Genomic DNA, 16,386 nt, shown 5'->3' with positions numbered 1-16,386 from the left:
CTACAGCTCTCATCTGTTAACATTTTCATGGCAGAATCTGCTTATCACGAAGTTCGATGCATCACAGTGCCTGATAGAGTGCTTATGTTAGATTTACGAAAATAAAATCTATCTGAAGATCTTCTCCAACTTTATGAATATTTTATTCTCTTTAAAATTTTATAATCCATCTATTCCTGCACAACCATATGATCAACTCAGAACATTATATGTAACTTCATCATTTGATTGGTATCTTAATTTTCTTAAAAAATTAGAATATTTTGTTTAAAAAGTTTTAGCATTTTTATTTTAAAAAAATATAGAAATTAAAGCAAAATATTTCAGAATGGTATGAAAGTACCTGACAGGGTGGCATGGGAACAGGAAGAAGTGCCATCTAGGATGTGTTTTATTTACAACTTAAATCCTTAAGCCTTGGAAGAGTTGTTGGCAACCACTGATGAAATATGGAAGAACAGAGAGGGAAGGTGACAGGACTTAGGAAGCTCTGTGACTTTGTTCATGTCTTGGTTCTCATCATATTTACAGCAGCTACATGCTTTGTCACTGAGCATGTCTGTGGACAGTCCTCAATAACACCATGGAAATAATATTTAGTAGAAAGATCTACAAGCTTGGAGCAACTTAGAACTGCAGTTCTGTAAAGTTTCTTGGCAAGATGTTTGTGGGGAATCAAATGAAAGCTGTGGATTCTCTTTCTGAATGAGGCATAGACTTTGTACCCCAGCTTGAGCCCAGGGGTGCTTAAACACTGAGCCACATCTCCAACCCTCTTTTTTGTTTCTTATTTTGAGGCAGAGTCTCCCTGTGTTGCTTAGGGCCTCACTAAGTTGCAGAGGCTGGCTTTGAATTTGTGATCCTCCTGCCTCAGCTTCTCCAGCCACTGGGATTACAGGTGTGCAACACTAGGCCCAGCCTTTTGTCACGTGCCCAGTTTCACCTAAAATTAAGAGGCCTGTTCATCCCTGCTCGAAAATACCTGTGTGAGGAAATTGATGACAGGTGTACAGCCTAAGACTTTTCTTCCTGCTTGGTAGTCCCCTTGCACAAAATCTTTTACTTATAATGAATGGGCTTTTTTTTTTTTTTTTTTTCATTTTTACTTTCTTTAAACTTAAAAGTAGACACTAAATTCCCCTCTCTTTCTAAATTGAAAATAACTAATATATTGTCAATGAGTGAAGAGGACTTAGACTCATTAAATTGTTTTCCTCTGCCATAGCTGAGAATAGCTAGCCTGAAGAAATTTCTCTTACAAGAGGGAGGAGAAAATAAGGTAGATCTTTAGGGATATCAGATATTTTTGCAGTATTAGGAAAGGACTATAGGATCCTGGGGAAAACTGACTCAAAGATAAAAGAGGAAATGCAGAAATGGAGGTACCAAGGCACACTCTGTTGTTTCAAAATGTATATATTTTTAATTTTATTCTGTTAAGAATGCATTAATGCTTTTCTCTTTCTCTTAATCAACAAAATGGAACCCTTGGGGCTGAAGGGTTGCTGGCCACTAGCATGAGGATATAGTGAACTTCATGTAATTATTGATGTGATATAATAAATTTGGTTACCCAGTCAGTTCACAGTGGGACAGTTCTCAGTTCTGGGGATCACTAGGGTATGCAGAAAGTCACTGCATATCCTCATGGATATCTAGTTGGTTTATTTCTTGGAATTGATCCAGACATTCGTATGTTTATGGTGTAGATAATGCCTCCTAAGAGCATTTCTTCAACAAAAGTGGATCATCCAGGTAAACTATCACTTTTTGAATGCATGAATTTTTGCGAGTTACTAAGGAATATTTGCATGGATTAAGGTTCTTGCTGCACCAGCAAAATGGCTTGTTCTTTATAATACTTTTCAGCTAGCACAATGATATTCCTGCACTGAGCTGGAATTTCTGAAATTTCAAATGACAGTGTGCTGTGCCAGCTCTTCTCTGCATGGGGTGTGCAAGCTGCTCCTTCTAGGAAATGTACCATGCTCTGGAGTGAGTGGGTCACATACGATGTAACGTAACAAAAAAAAAAAAAAAAAGCAGTTATTTGAGAGAAGGATTTTTTTTTTTACCTTTATTTTTTACTTTTCAGTGCTCTTGTGGGTTCTTGAGTATGCCATGGTACATTCATAGAAGTCATGAAAGAGAAGTTGTCCATTCTAAGCTGCTTTGTTAGGATTTTCATCTGCTTGAAATTTCAGCATAGGTCAAATGGAGTTCATTTCTCTAGCCCTTGGTTTTCAGATTTACAATTGTAACCAAAGTCCTTATTGCTCATAAGGTAATATCTAACCAGAAAACTGAGAATAGTATATAAAGATACTAGTAATAGCTATATAACCACATATATCATAGTTAATAGTATGTGTGTATATTTATATATACACACACTATATTACATGTCCATTGTTTAGAATTTTACCTTGTTTGGAATTTACCTTTTATGTGAAGCCCCATCAAATTGGATCATGTCCTTGCAATGGAGCTGACCTAAAATCACATGCTGCTGGAAGTTGTCTAGGGAGCAAAAAAGAGTATATCCTTGACATTTCTCTCAGGACATGTAGTTTTCTTAAAAAAAAAAAAAAAAATCAAGTACAAATCATTCATTATTAGGATTTAAGTCAATGAAAAATCTCAACAATGGAAAACCAATGGCTAGTGAACACGTGAACTTGAAGAAAGCTCAGAATCAATCAGCTTGCTGAGAGCCAGATGGGTGGGGCCTTGGGCTGTGACTCCTCCAGGCTTTCTCTCCCCGGCACTGGGACATGCTTCAACCACTTTACCATGCTGCCATCTGCCCGTTCTTTCCATGAACCACCTTTCTGGCTTCCTTTAGTGTGAGCTGAGAGTGTCAGTTCCTGGGTTAGCCCCATTTTTGTTTAGTGTCTCTTCCAACAAAAGTCAATAGTTGAGCATTTGAATAGTATCCAGTGACAGCAGCTATCATCACAAATGAGGATTTTGACCAATGGTTGAATATTCTGTCATGTCACTTTCTGGGTCCAACTTACCCAGAACATAAAAGGCCTAAAGCGACCATTCCAGTTTTGGAGGTAGGATTCCCAAAAGCTGTGTTTCAGGATAGCTTTTGCTTCTTACACAGTGTGTAGAAAAAATATGATTTCAGAACTGAACACTTGGTAGAAGACCATAGTTTATCCTTTATCGCTATGAAATCTCTGTAATTGGGTAAATTTGAGGGTAATGTTTCTCCAAAGTGTATTAGGAGGGGGAGGAGAGCAGACACTTAGGATATTCATAGAATACAAACAAACAAAAAAGACCACATGACCACATGTATGCATAGTTAAAAGAGCTTACATGAGTTTCAGATCACTATCTGAGCCAATTTTGCAAAGTTTTTGGGTCTAGGGAAGTAATATTTAATTCATAATTACTGAAAAATTCAAAATAGAACTATATTTAGTGGTCCATCATTATCAATTGCTCTGATATTATTTACTAGTGATAGTGTTGCTGAAACTGTAGCAAGTGAACAAAAACTAGTTTTAAAGTATTTCCAATAAAGAGAATTTTGACTTCTATAATTAATAATTCATAAAGAGATGTCCTTTTTGCTATCTTCATTTCACAAGCTAAAAGCCATGGGAAAATGTGTTCAAAGCAGCCTTTCATGTTTATTTTTATTCACTTTTCTTCTCCAAAATTCTTTAAATTTTCTAAAAGTTTTTATTATGGAGAATGTCAAACATGTAAAAAGTAGAGAAGACAGTATAATGAACCCTTCCTGCCCATCAACTCATTTTCTCCTGTCCATTTTCCTATATTATTTGGAAAACTTTATCTTAGAAAGCACACATTTCTTCCATGAATGTTTCAGAACATTTTGATTCATTCTAATCTATTATTTCTTTTGAGCCATTTGGTGAATACATTTTTGAAGAGATTTTTATTATTTTAATTGATTCTGAAATACGATGCTTATAAGAATATTTTCCTATAACAAATCACAACACAAAAAATTACTATAAGGCAAATAGACATCCAGTGAATGTTAGGAATGCATTTTGAAGATGAAAAATGCAAATTTTTAGTTGCTGCCTGTTACCTAACCTATGAAAAAAAGTTTCATTTCCTTTGTGTTCTTCTTGATGCACAAAACAGAGGGCACAGTATAGTAGCCCTGTGGCATGTCTCCAGCTTATCTTGAAGCCTAATTTCTCATGTCATTTCTTGCAGACAGTGCTTCCATGGACAAGTCCTTGTCAAAACTGACCCATGCTGATGGAGAACAAACATCAATCATCCCTGTCCATCAGGTCATTGATAAGGTCAAAGGTTATTGCAATGCTCATTCAGATAACTTCTATAAAAACATTATCATGTCAGAAACCTTCAGCCACAGCACAAAATTTTAATGTCTTTAATATACGAAAAAGGCAAATCAGTTTTCAGAAGTGTGAAGATCTGCATTCAGTGAAAACCATGACTAGCAGATATAAATGTGCTATTACCTAGGTAACTGCATATAGATGAGGGGTGTGTTCTGTTAAGAAGGCTTTTGTGAAATTCACAATTTATCATATCAGTGCATTTCTTCCACAGAGGACTTTCCACCGACTAAACTTCAGTACTGAAAGCAATGTGATTCAGTAAGCAAGGGAAATATTATTTTTTGAATATGTAATTGAATCAAACTGATCAGAACTCAGGGGAAGGCATTAAAATTAGAGAATGAGGGACGGAGCAAAGCCAAGGACGAACTCTAGTTTAGAGCTCATATACCAACCTCCTGGTGAGGAGGATGTGGCCCTTTTCTGTATCCTCTTTCTCAACAATCAGAAGTGTACTAATATTTGTAACTGTTTTGGTTGCCTGTAGATTCCATCCAGGGCTACTCTCCGTGAATGCTTCAGCATTTTTCTTCTTTCTCAATGAAATTTCAACCACAAATAGAAAAAATATGTTTACTATTTGGCCCAAAGAGTAAAAGGATTTTTTTCTTCTATCAAATATTTAACCTTCAGGATTATAACATACTCCAGAAAGAAAGTTTTCCCAAAATATTGTCCTAGTTAATATGAGGCTATGTAAATTTCTGTGTTCTTCCATTTAAGACCTAAAGCTTAAACTTCATCATTAATTATAATCAAATCCCATGCACTTAAATATGGTTTGGTGATAACATCCCATTAACAGGGCCTCCTGTGGTTGTTTAACAATGAATAGGTTACACTTCAGCCATTCCCCCTTTACTGTATATTGAGCCTACAGACCCAAGAGTTGGAGGAGATTTTCTGTTAGTCATGCTGTGTACAACAGTCATTCCTTTGAGGATACACACCTTTGAGATGTTGTGGTCTTGGCCTTTGTTCTAAGGACTTTAAGGTATTTCCAGTTAAGTAAATGAAGGCTTCTTTCTACCCCTACTGAGAATTTTGTTCCAAGGAATATAAACTCAGACATGTGAATGTCTCAGTGAATTAAAATAATTTATAAATGTGTGGATCTACAACTGCTAGTCTAAAAACTATTTGTACTGAGTCCTCTGATGATAGCATAGAGGATCCTGAGGAGGTCTGGCAAGATAGTTGGTGTTATTTTTATGGATTACTGCATACAAGCCATGCATCATAGTAAACAGTTTACCTAACTCTCAAACTGTCCTAAGTAATGCATGCTTGTAATAAAGGTGTAGGAGAACACAGTTAAATTGTTAAACTATGGAGTCCTATCCAGTTTCTTAGCAATGGGCTTCAGTGCAGGCTGGGCCTTTTTTACAGCTCTCTGGGTTCTCTGAGAGATATCAAGTTTAGGGAAGCAGTAGGTGAGTGTGGTGGAAAGGAGAGTTCGGGCAGAGCCTGTTGGCTTAAAACAGGAGGTGAGAACAGAGCCCCTTGGGCCTTGCCCTCTATATGAAAGCAGGTAGCCCTTGGTCTTAGATGTAGGAGGGCATGAAGGCTATGCAGAAACTCAAGGAGCCTCCTGCCTTTGGCTAAGCTTCAGTCATGAAGCTACCAAGCTCAAAAGGATAATGAGAGAATTTGGTGGTGGATTGTTACTGCTGTTCCATTTTGTAGCAGCCTGGAACACCATCTTGGCAGAAAAGAACTTGGCCCAGGCTGGCTTTCTCAGGGGAGAGAAGCAAAAGATAGTAAACCTTAAGTCACTGAGATTCACTCCAGTAGAGCCAAATCCTTTTCTGTAGGCATATATTAACAGGCTGTGTATTGTGCCAGAATTTACATATAGATGAAAATTAATCTTAAACCATCACTGAATATTCATGTTTCCCCAAACCTTAGACATTCATGATAGAGTTTAATTAGCTTTTCTACTGTGAGATTTCTGCCCAAGGTGCATAGTTAGTTAATAGTAATTAAGATATAGCTTGAAAAATGGCTTTGCTTTTGATTTTTCCTCATATGCATCCAGACCTGAGAAAATATTTTATTTTTGTATTTGATGACAATGTCAACTCCACTTTAGAAATTTTTAAATAAGCTGGTAAGGGGGAAAAAATGAAGAAATAGCTGCACAGAAACATTCACAAGTGGAGTTAAAAGACTGAGCCAAATTCTCTCCTCAGTTCCCCTTCTCACCTTCCTTCAGCCCCTCAGAAGACTGGGGCAGGAGTCTAACTGGGGAGCACAAAACAGCCTACACTCACCTTCTAGAAGAATACCAATGGAAACTCTGTCTTTTCTTCTCATCTCCCCACCCTTTGTTAGCTGCCTTGTGTCAGAGTTTTAGTTTAGTTGCCATTCTTGTCACCGTTGCTTGCATTGTAAAGATATTCCCTGTCTGTCCTTGGCACAGACTCTTTTGTATATATTTATTTATTTGTGTTTATAAATGTCAATCTGTTTCACATCTTAGTTTTATATTGCTAGCTTTGTTGTTTTAATTAACTTTCTATTAGAGAGATTGTATATATTTTTTTCTAAAAAAGTCGTGACAGTTTTTTGTAGCAATACCTTTGAACATGATGGATGAAAGTGACTGAGTACAAAGTAGAATTAGTCGGAAGAAGCTACTGCAGCCGATGTGTTGATTTACTTCAATGGAAAATGTTTTTCAAATAAATACTTATATTGTTCATGTTTCAGATGATCTGATTCCTTTATGAGTGAATGTTTCTATTTCTGACTCTTAAATAAGAAAAGATTATTTGACAACTGGAAAATAACCTGCCACCAATTAAGTCAGTGACATGGGACTACTTTGCCAAACACTAGGAATGAGTATATGACAAAGAGATCCAGTTTGCTGGGATTGAATACATCTTGAAGTTCTTAGAATTTCTTAGGGTGATGGATGCAAAGCCAAGCTCTGTGGAACATTGGAAGTATTGCAGGTTTCTTTGTGGGGGAAGTCTTCAGCATCCCCAAAAGGGAATTGAGTCAGTAACATTATGTAGAAGTTAGGACCTGCGATATGTTTCTCACATTTACAGTTGCTGTTTTCATTGTGGGAAACTTAGTAAATGATGAACTTGAACCAGCTTCACTTGTATGATCAGAACCAACCTCCCCACTTCCTTTTACTTTGGTTACTCAGGATAACTCCTTGCTGCAGGGTTCCAAAGCCCAACTGGCTCATAACCCTCCTCAGCGAAGTGTATGCCCAGTGCTAAGTTGTGAGGCGCTTTGGCAGGTCCCTTTGAAATCAGGCCTTCTGAGCCAAAGTTCACAACTCCGTGCCAAGCCATGTTAGGAAAACAGGCGGTGGCCCAAGGCTCCTGTACAGTCCTGCATGAGCAGGTTACCTCAGGAAGTGTGGGGAGGAGATGAGAAACACTTATTTGATTTGCAGGCTGACCTGTGTTTACAGTATTTTTGAAATCTGAAGGAATGGAGCTTTATAAATAGAGTTTTGGAAGTACTCCTGTGTTTTCAGTTGAATAACATTCCACCTCTTTCATCTAAAAAGCATTAAATATCTCTCCGCCCTCCAACTTCCCTTCATTTTTTTCCTTTCCCCTTTCTCTCTCCCTCCCTCTTCATTTCAAGGAAAACTAATTCATGCAACAATTTTTTTTTTGCTTCCCTAGAGAAAAACAAGAATAGATGAAGAATTTTCAAATGTTTGCATGTATAGTCTATAGCCTGTCAAAAACAAAAGGCGAAAAAAAAACCATGTTTTGTTATCACAGATAGCTCCAACCTAAATGGAGTCATTTAAACCTGATAGAAAAAGAAAACCATAAAATCCACAAACATGATTGGGTGCCAGATGTGTATTTGCTCTCTTGTGTAATTTATGCCACACTTCTATGAGGAAGTGCAGATATTTGCCTTTCATTTGGGATAACTGGTGGATATAAATGGTAAGTAACCTGAATGTGGCCACTGCAAAGGCAAGAGGAGGCTTCAAAGTTGAGTTCCTCCAACTCAGCACCCTGGCTGCCTCTTTTAAAGAACCTGCAGCCTGTCAAGGATGGTAATCCAAGGACAGGATCAATGCTGGGAGATTCAGACAGACGCTTCCAGAGCTTCATGGAAAAGCTCTGGACGGGCAAGGCATGAGTAATGATTTGGTCTTTGAAGTTCTGATTGATTCTGATTGGCTCTCCTGGGGATGAGGAAAGTTATTCCAGGCACAGAAGTTGGAAAGTCCAGGGCAGCGAGTGGAAATAGTTGAGGTTGGTTGATTGCAGGGTGTGGTGAGGGGTTGGTGGAGGATGATGAGACTGAGACCAGGTCATCATGGAAGAGCCGCCTCTGACTGGAGGGGCTTCACCTGGTCAGTGGGCACAAGAGAGGCCTGAAGGAGCCTGATCCTGGTGGGGCTTTAGGCAGGGGACTGTGGAGGGATCAGTAGAAGGAAGAGGGACCAGACTCAACCACGAGGGGCCCCCTGCAGAAGTCAATAGAGTAAGGTGGTTTGATGACTGGCATTCGGGGGTCACAAGTCTCAGGGGGTGGGGATTAACCGAAAGCTCAGTCCTTGTTCCCAATGCCAATTAATGCCAATTTAATAATAAGGACATGATTTCAAGTAAAAGAAAAAAGTTGTTTTATTGCTTTGCTAGCAAAGGAGAAACACAGGGGACTTCTGTCACTGAGGCTGTGATTTTGCCTGTCAGGAGGGACAGGGGGGTTTTTAAAGGAACTCTTCAAGGGTTACATTCCAGGTGTCCTCTGGTAGGGGATCCCAGGGTGCCCTGAGGGAGTGTTAGGAGTCCCTTATTACTCTTGGAGATCTCACTTCCTAGATAATGGTGAAGACATCTCCGTCCTGTGGAGCTCAGATAACTCCAGGTAATCTTGTCCGCACCCCCAGGTTAGGGAGAGGAGAGGGAGAAGAGGATAATGAAAACATGACCCTTTAAAAAGTGAACCTCTGTTATAGGGACACTGCCATAGGCCTTCCAAGCAGCAGCAAGCCCAAGTTTTGGGGAGGCTGAGCTCTCCAAAGTCAGAACAGCAGTGACGCTGCTTCCAGATGCCATGGGGTTAGAAGGAGCCCTGAAAAAAGTAAGTCTTCATGGAAAACCAGCCGCTCGTTTCCAAAAATGTGGAGCAGGGAGAAGGGAGGCTGCATAAACAGATGTAAGGAAAAGCTTCTTGGAAGACTTTTCCATCTGCTTTTCTTATGGATGGAATAGAATATTTGATACCAAAACAAAATGCACCAGAAGAAAACAGGTGGTTCATAAAGCAGGGTCCTGATAGTGGGATGGGTGAGAAGCTCAGAGGAGGGGACAGACCCAGCAGCCAGAAGAGGCCTCTTCCTTCTGATATTGGCTATGCAGTGAGACAGCAGGTGGAAACGATCTAATACTGGGGAAAGCTTGTTAAGTTTTCTTGATTTTTATAAAAATAACTAGAGGATTGCGTCAACTGTTGTGTATTGTTAGGGAGGTGGTATCAGGATGGGGACCCGAGAAAAGTTAGAACAGGTGAAACACTGCAGGGAACTTAGATCCTTAGTAAATTACATTAAATAAGCCAGTAAGTAAGGTTTGCCTTAGAGTAGCTTTTACAAGAGTAGTCCCCAAATCATTCATTAAGGTATTTTCTTAATTTGTTATGTTTAGAAGAACTGGTTTAAGTTTTAACTCAACATTTACAGTTTTAAAGTGTCCATCTTTATTGGTCAAGGATGTGTTTGAAAGACTTGTAAATAGATGGTAAATGAAACCTTTTGACGGTCTGTTTGGTTTGGCTTATTTTCATTCTGAATTAGTTAAGATGATTTCTATAAATTCATGTATCAATTAGAATAAAATATTTGATACTCTCATAACTGCATTTCAATATTGATATTCATGGTGTCTGGGTTATACTGTATGAGAAAATAAGCAGTTCGAACACTCTGAGCAAATGGAAGGCTTCTAGCCACTGTCGGGCTTCCTGCTTGTGTCCTGAGGCTCAGTCTACCAGGACAGTAAGGGACCCTAGTTCTGTGTTGGTTCTGGAGAGTAGCAAAATACAACAGAGAGCCTACCCACAAGGAATTCATAGACCAAATGAACACATAGACCTGACACACTGGAAACTATAAAATCAAAGAATAATTGATTTATTTAGATCTCAAATCTAATCATTAATGCCCAGTTAGAGCAAGTACATGGCCTCTTATAAAACTGAATGGAAACAGTTAAGTGCCCAGAGTCTACAGCACTTAAATTTGACACCTTATATATATATATATATTGTGTGTGTGTGTGTGTGTGTGTGTGTGTGTGACTTTTTCACTGAATGATGTTATATTAAAGTCTGATTCGTTGAGTTACATTCATAGTCATTATTTTCACATGCTAGCATATTGCTTAGGCACCTAACAGGAGCCTAATTAACATTTATTGAATTTAATTGAAATTTGCAGTTTACCTGGTCCAATTGTATTTTATAATTTAGCAACAGAGGTATCAAAGCACCTTGGATTTTGGTGGGTTTGCAAGAATGTGGATTACAAACACAGAGCAAAGGGGGATATTCAAGACCCCAATTCCTATATGTCAATATATGATGCCAGAAAGTGGAATAAGGACAGAACGGCCTCCGTTTGATGTTAACTATGAGTCTTTTTAATGGTATTGGAAAAGGAACTAGGTTCAACTCAAGTCTGAGAAGAATAAATAGAAAAACCTGCTTTTAAGCAATTGTCTTAGGAACTACTTTATAAACTCACTGGCCTCCATCCTAGGGAATCTAATTTAAGAACAAAGAGGGTCCTCATGGAACCCAGCTGTCTTGAGCAATTTTAGGTTCACAGCAACATTGAGAGGAAAACAGAGATTTTCCAGATTTGCCCCACCCACATACCCGGATAGTCCCTGACTACCCTCCCCAAGCGCGGTACCTTTGTTACAGTGATCACACTTTATTATGACCTGAAGTCCATATTTTAAGGTTACTGCTGTTGTATATTCTATGGAGTGAATCAATGTATAATTAGATGAATCACCATTCCAGTATCATAGAGTTGGAAAAATTCTAGCATTTTCACCGCTGTGAAAATCCGCTGTGCTCTGCCCATACATCTGGCCCTCAACCCCAGCAAACACTGATCTTTTCACTGTCTCCACAGTTTTACCTTTACTTATGTGACATTCTGATTGGCACTGGCCAATTTACAGCCTTTTCAGATTGGCACTGGGTAATATGCACTTAACTTTCCTCCATGTCCCTTAGTGACTTGATCACTGTTACAGTTTGAATGTGTCTCCCAAGGTTCAAATATGATAAACAAGCCCCAAGGCAACCATGTTGGGAGGTGGAACCTGATAAGAGATGATGAGGACATGAGGTCTCTGACCCCATGAACTGGTTAATGTCATTATCGTTGGCCTGGGACAGTTATCCCAGGAGTGGGCTTATTAGAAAAGTGAGTTTGCTCTCCTGCCCGTCTGCTTTCTGCCATGTGGTGCGTGCGGCATGAAGGCCCTCCCCAAATGTCAGCACCTTGAGAGAGGACTTCCCAGGCTCCAGAACTGTGAGGAATGTTTCTTTTCTTTATAAATTACCCAGTCTTTGGTATATAGGCAACATAAAATGGACCAAGATAATACCTCATTTCTGTTTATCACTGACTAGTAATACTCTGTTATAGAGCTGCACCACTATTTGGTTATCCTCTCAACTAATAACACGTTCATTTCTTCCGAGTTTTGGTAATTATGAGTAAAGCTGCTATACCCACCTGTGTGCAAGATTTTGTGTGGACTTGTTTTCACATCCTTTGGATAAATACAAAGGAACATGATTGGTGGCTTCTATAAGAGTATGTTTAGCTCTTTTAGGAAACTGCCAAACTCTCTTCCAGAACGATGGTCCTATCCTTTTCTTCTTTGCTCACTACTCCATATCTATAGCAGACTAGCTCTAAGGCCTTTAGTTTCTGTTTCATCACAGCTACATTTTATATGATGTTTGAAGGTACCACGTTGGCAAGTCTGGTCTCAACCCTAAACGTGAACTTTCAACTCTGGTTAATACATATAAGCACTGCTTCAATACATCTAAACTTAAATTTGGGAGACATATGCCCTCATTAACTCATTTTTAATCAATTGTCTATACCTGGATCAATATTACTTAGTACAGATTCAGCTGCCTGAACTCATCCTTTCAACGGAGGCAGTGGGCAGTGGGGGAAGAGGCTAACTCACACAAGATTCTTAGAAGATGTTCCGTTCCAACAATTGGGTGATGAAAAGAGTCCTAGGTTAACAGGGTTGGTAAACACATTGTGTCAGTTTGGGTCACAGGGAGAAGTGGATGTCAAGGCGGATTTAGAATTCCAGCTGTTGATTGGGGGTATGACTGTAAAAGATATAGAGGGGGCAGGGGTCGGCAGGGGAAGCCTGCACACCTTGTTTTCAAAGAACAAGTAGAGGAAGATAAAGTTGAGTTCAGCTCTGAGAAAGTCGGGGTCAGCTTAGCAGGAAGCCCCAGCATGGAGGTTTCTCGGTGAGGAGTCCATGTTGGTTGGAGGTGCCCAGGCCCTGTCCCTTCCCTGTGCTCAGTCATTGACTGGAGGCTGCTGCTTGAGGAAGCACCTCGTGAAAGCCCTGCATCTGGAGGCTGTGGACTGACTGCTTGGTACAGCAAGTGCTCTCTTGAAAGATCCAGGTGTCATACCCTAGTGGCCAAAAATCCACAGTGGCTGGAAAGTCTGGCCGGAAGCTGTGTAACCAGGAGCAGTATCAAGATTACCCTGGTGAGTGGCTTTGACTACCCTGCTGGACTGTTGCTGCCAGTCACAGGTCAGGTGCTCTGGGCTCAGGCACAGCAGACGGAAGACGAGTGAGTACTATCTTCAGCCAGAGATTGACAAAGAGAAGGAGTTTAAAAATTAAAAAAATTATCTGAATTTTACTTGTCATATCGTTTTCTCTATGAAGTGTATGATGTAAAATCAAGAGTTTTTTTTTTTTTTTTTTTTTAATTAAACCATACTAAAGGGAGCAATTTACTTGACCCTAAGGAAACCATTTGAAAATTCTTTCTTTTTACTTCCATTTGATGAACTCATCAGTTTCCTTGAATGGCTGTTAAGTTGTTGAGAGAACAATTTTGTAATTTTGTAAAATCCAATATTTGTTAGACCTGGCTTCTGTGAACTTGTTAACTTGTTGACCCGAAGTCTGAGATACCAACCAGCCTATTAGCCTGGGTTCTTTTACTCTCTAGCAGTTTCTATCCATGAGAAAACCATATTAAAGTCTGCAGTAAAGCTGGTCTGCTATGATACAGGTAACTAGTGAGGATCAGAAGAACTAGAGAAAGCAGTCTTACAGAATCACTGTTGTTTAAGAATTAGGCGAATCAATCCCATGTTTCTCAAACCAACTCTGAAGGAGTTATGCAATGTTGAGGAAAGATCATGGGCTTCATATTTAGAAAACATTTATTCTTCTAAAATGGTCTATGCTGTGTGACTTTATTATGCCACTCATCCGCTGTGGGTCTTTAAAATAAAAGAAGTTGGTTTGAAGTGAATATATTGTCAGCACTAGAACTCTGTGCCACTTCTGGAAAAAAAAAAAAATCCCAATAGTTTTCATTTAAACACAAAATCCAAGAATCTGAACAGTAAATATCAAGCAAGACGTTTAATCTTGATCAATCTCAGTTTTTCAAGGGAATGGATATATTCTATATCTTTATTTCAAAATAAAGTGCCTTTTCTACAAGCATAGTTCAGTATATTCAGAGTACTAAGTCTTCTAAGAATAGAATTAGAAGGAAGATTCACTCTCAGATACAAAACAGAAGCTGGTCCAGCAGTCGGGCAATACTCATTGTGAAAATCAGAAATAAAACTCCAACCTTCTATGAGAAACTCTGTGAAATCAATGATCCCCCTCAACCTAGGTACAAAAATTCCATTTCTCCTCCCTGCTGTGAGTTACAACATTCTGCAAAGTGAACCGGGAGAAGAAAAGCCAATACACAGGAAATACAAAGTAAGCAAGCCAAACAGATTCACAGTTATCAGAAAGGGTCCTCAGACGAGAGAGAGATCTCCTGCCGGGATGGTGAGAAAGGCAAAACCAATCAGCTCCATTTGGTAAACCCAGGTGGACGCAGTTCACGGAAGAGAGGCCGGTCCTTACCTGGCCCCCTGGATACGGAGACAAGTTCTGCCGTCGGATTAGAAGAAGCCTGTGTGTAAGCAGGTGGGGCAGTTTTTAGCATGGAATTCACTGCTGGAGACTCAGGAAGCACTTTAAAGAGATAATATTTCTCATGATGGCCTTTCAGGGGCCCGGAGCACGTCCTTGTATGTTGTATCAAACACAAGTTTACAGACATCATGGCGATGGGAAATCATCCAGGACAATGAGAACACGCTGACAACAATGGAAAAGGTGCTGAAACAACTTGGAAATCATTACAGCTTAGTATGTGATATGTTTAAAAAGTAACAGTTACATGTAGTGAAAAGAAAGTGTCACTGTCTTGATTAGCCCAGGTCTCGCTAACATTTTTAACCTGAAAGTAATGAAGTAATAGTCATTTTTTCAAAGTTTTGGAAGATACAATGTATATATACATTTATATGTATATATATGAAATGTATATATGTGAAAATATATTCATAATATAAAACATATCTGTGTACACACACACACACACACACACACACACACAAAGATTTTTTAAAGGTAGTATTCAGAATTATAAAAAGGACATTTTCTTCTCAGGAATAATTCCAAGCAAGTACTGTGAACATAAAAATTAGAAAATATTTTACTAGACCTTTGACACAGTAACAGAAAAATCAATTCATCGTCATGAAGTGTTGGATTTTTTGCTTCGTTTTGTTTTTTGGGTTTTTTTTTTTTTTTTTTTTTTCCTTATCCACAAAAGCTGTAAGGGATTGCTGAAATAGTTGTGGCTTTCATTCCACCAAGAACTCCCAATTCACAGGGAATTCTTTTTTCCTGCCACAGATCTTTTTCAAACATGTGTTCTGCTATTTTGTGTAGTCAGTGTTTACTCAATAAAAGCCCTGGAAGTTTAAAGCATCTTCTCTGATCCTCAGTTACATTTCCTCGCTCTTCCCCGGGGCCTATATTTGGAATGAAAGTGGCCACGATTAGGAGACAGATATTTATTGGCCTTTCCTTATTGCCAGTGGCATCTTTTACCTCCTGGGGTCCAATCCATGTGTGACAGACTCCTGAAGCCTCTGAAGACTTCCTGGAAAAACAATGATCAAACTTTGCTTTCTTCTTACTCCCAACAAAATAAGACAACTCATACTGTACCCAACCCTGCCCTCCTTTGAAATTCCTGTTAGCACAAACTTCTCTAAGTCCAGGGTGGGTGTGGGAAGGGATCCAGAATTTAAATTCTTGTGAATGGTTATGGTGCTATTTCCTGAAATTCATGAAAATGAGCCGTTAGGTTACATGAAACATCCCTTCTATTACAAATTTCTCCTTATCATTCTTTTGAAAATGGTTCCCAGAGAGCCTGAAAGGCAAACCGAGACCTGCTTTGTTTCCTTCACAGGAAAGGAAGCAACTCTTAGAGACCAGCTGAGATCCCTGCCTTCTCTCTTGAACCCTGAACTTCAGATCTAGCAACAAGCAGGGTGCTGTGGGCATCTTCTGGAAGATCATTATTCACTTGGTCAGTAGGCTAGTTTTAATTTCATATGGAGTCAGGGGGTCAGGAAGACTTATTCATTTCAATTGCTACATTGAGAGAGAGAGAGAGAGAGAGAGAGAGAGAGAGAGAGAGAGAGAGAGAGAAGGGAGAAGGCGGGATTTATTTTAAGAAATTGGCTCATCTGATCATGGAGGCTTGTCAAGTCAAGAATCTGCAGGGTAGGCTGGCAGGCTGGAGACCAGGGAAGAGATGCAGATGAAGCCGAGAGGTGCTCTATTGGCAAAATTCCTTCTTGCTCAAAGAGGTTGGTTTTTGTAATCTTTGTGCCTTGAGCTGATTCAGT

The 16,386-nt window shown here is 39.3% G+C and overlaps 1 protein-coding gene across 6 annotated transcripts in view; it reads left to right on the top strand.

Moving 5' to 3' along the window:
• Nucleotides 1–7,083, top strand: part of Adgrg6 (adhesion G protein-coupled receptor G6) — a 135,817-nt gene extending 128,734 nt beyond the window's left edge. For 4 of the 6 annotated variants that reach the window (XM_047558126.1, XM_047558129.1, XM_047558127.1 and 1 more), the window contains one exon: nucleotides 4,210–7,083. In XM_047558126.1, coding sequence (XP_047414082.1) covers nucleotides 4,210–4,388 — 179 coding nt within the window. In that variant the 3' untranslated portion in view covers nucleotides 4,389–7,083. Of the gene's footprint in view, nucleotides 1–1,709; nucleotides 1,756–4,209 lie in introns of all 6 variants that reach the window. The other 2 variants (XM_047558130.1, XM_047558131.1) reach the window with 1 other exon arrangement.
• Nucleotides 7,084–16,386: the final 9,303 nt, after the last annotated feature.

The sequence above is a fragment of the Sciurus carolinensis genome, chromosome 7, assembly GCF_902686445.1.
Source record: "Sciurus carolinensis chromosome 7, mSciCar1.2, whole genome shotgun sequence".
NCBI classification, from domain to species: Eukaryota; Metazoa; Chordata; class Mammalia; order Rodentia; family Sciuridae; genus Sciurus; species Sciurus carolinensis.
The sequence above is the reverse complement of the archived record's forward strand: the minus strand, read 5'-3'. Positions and strand labels throughout refer to the sequence as shown.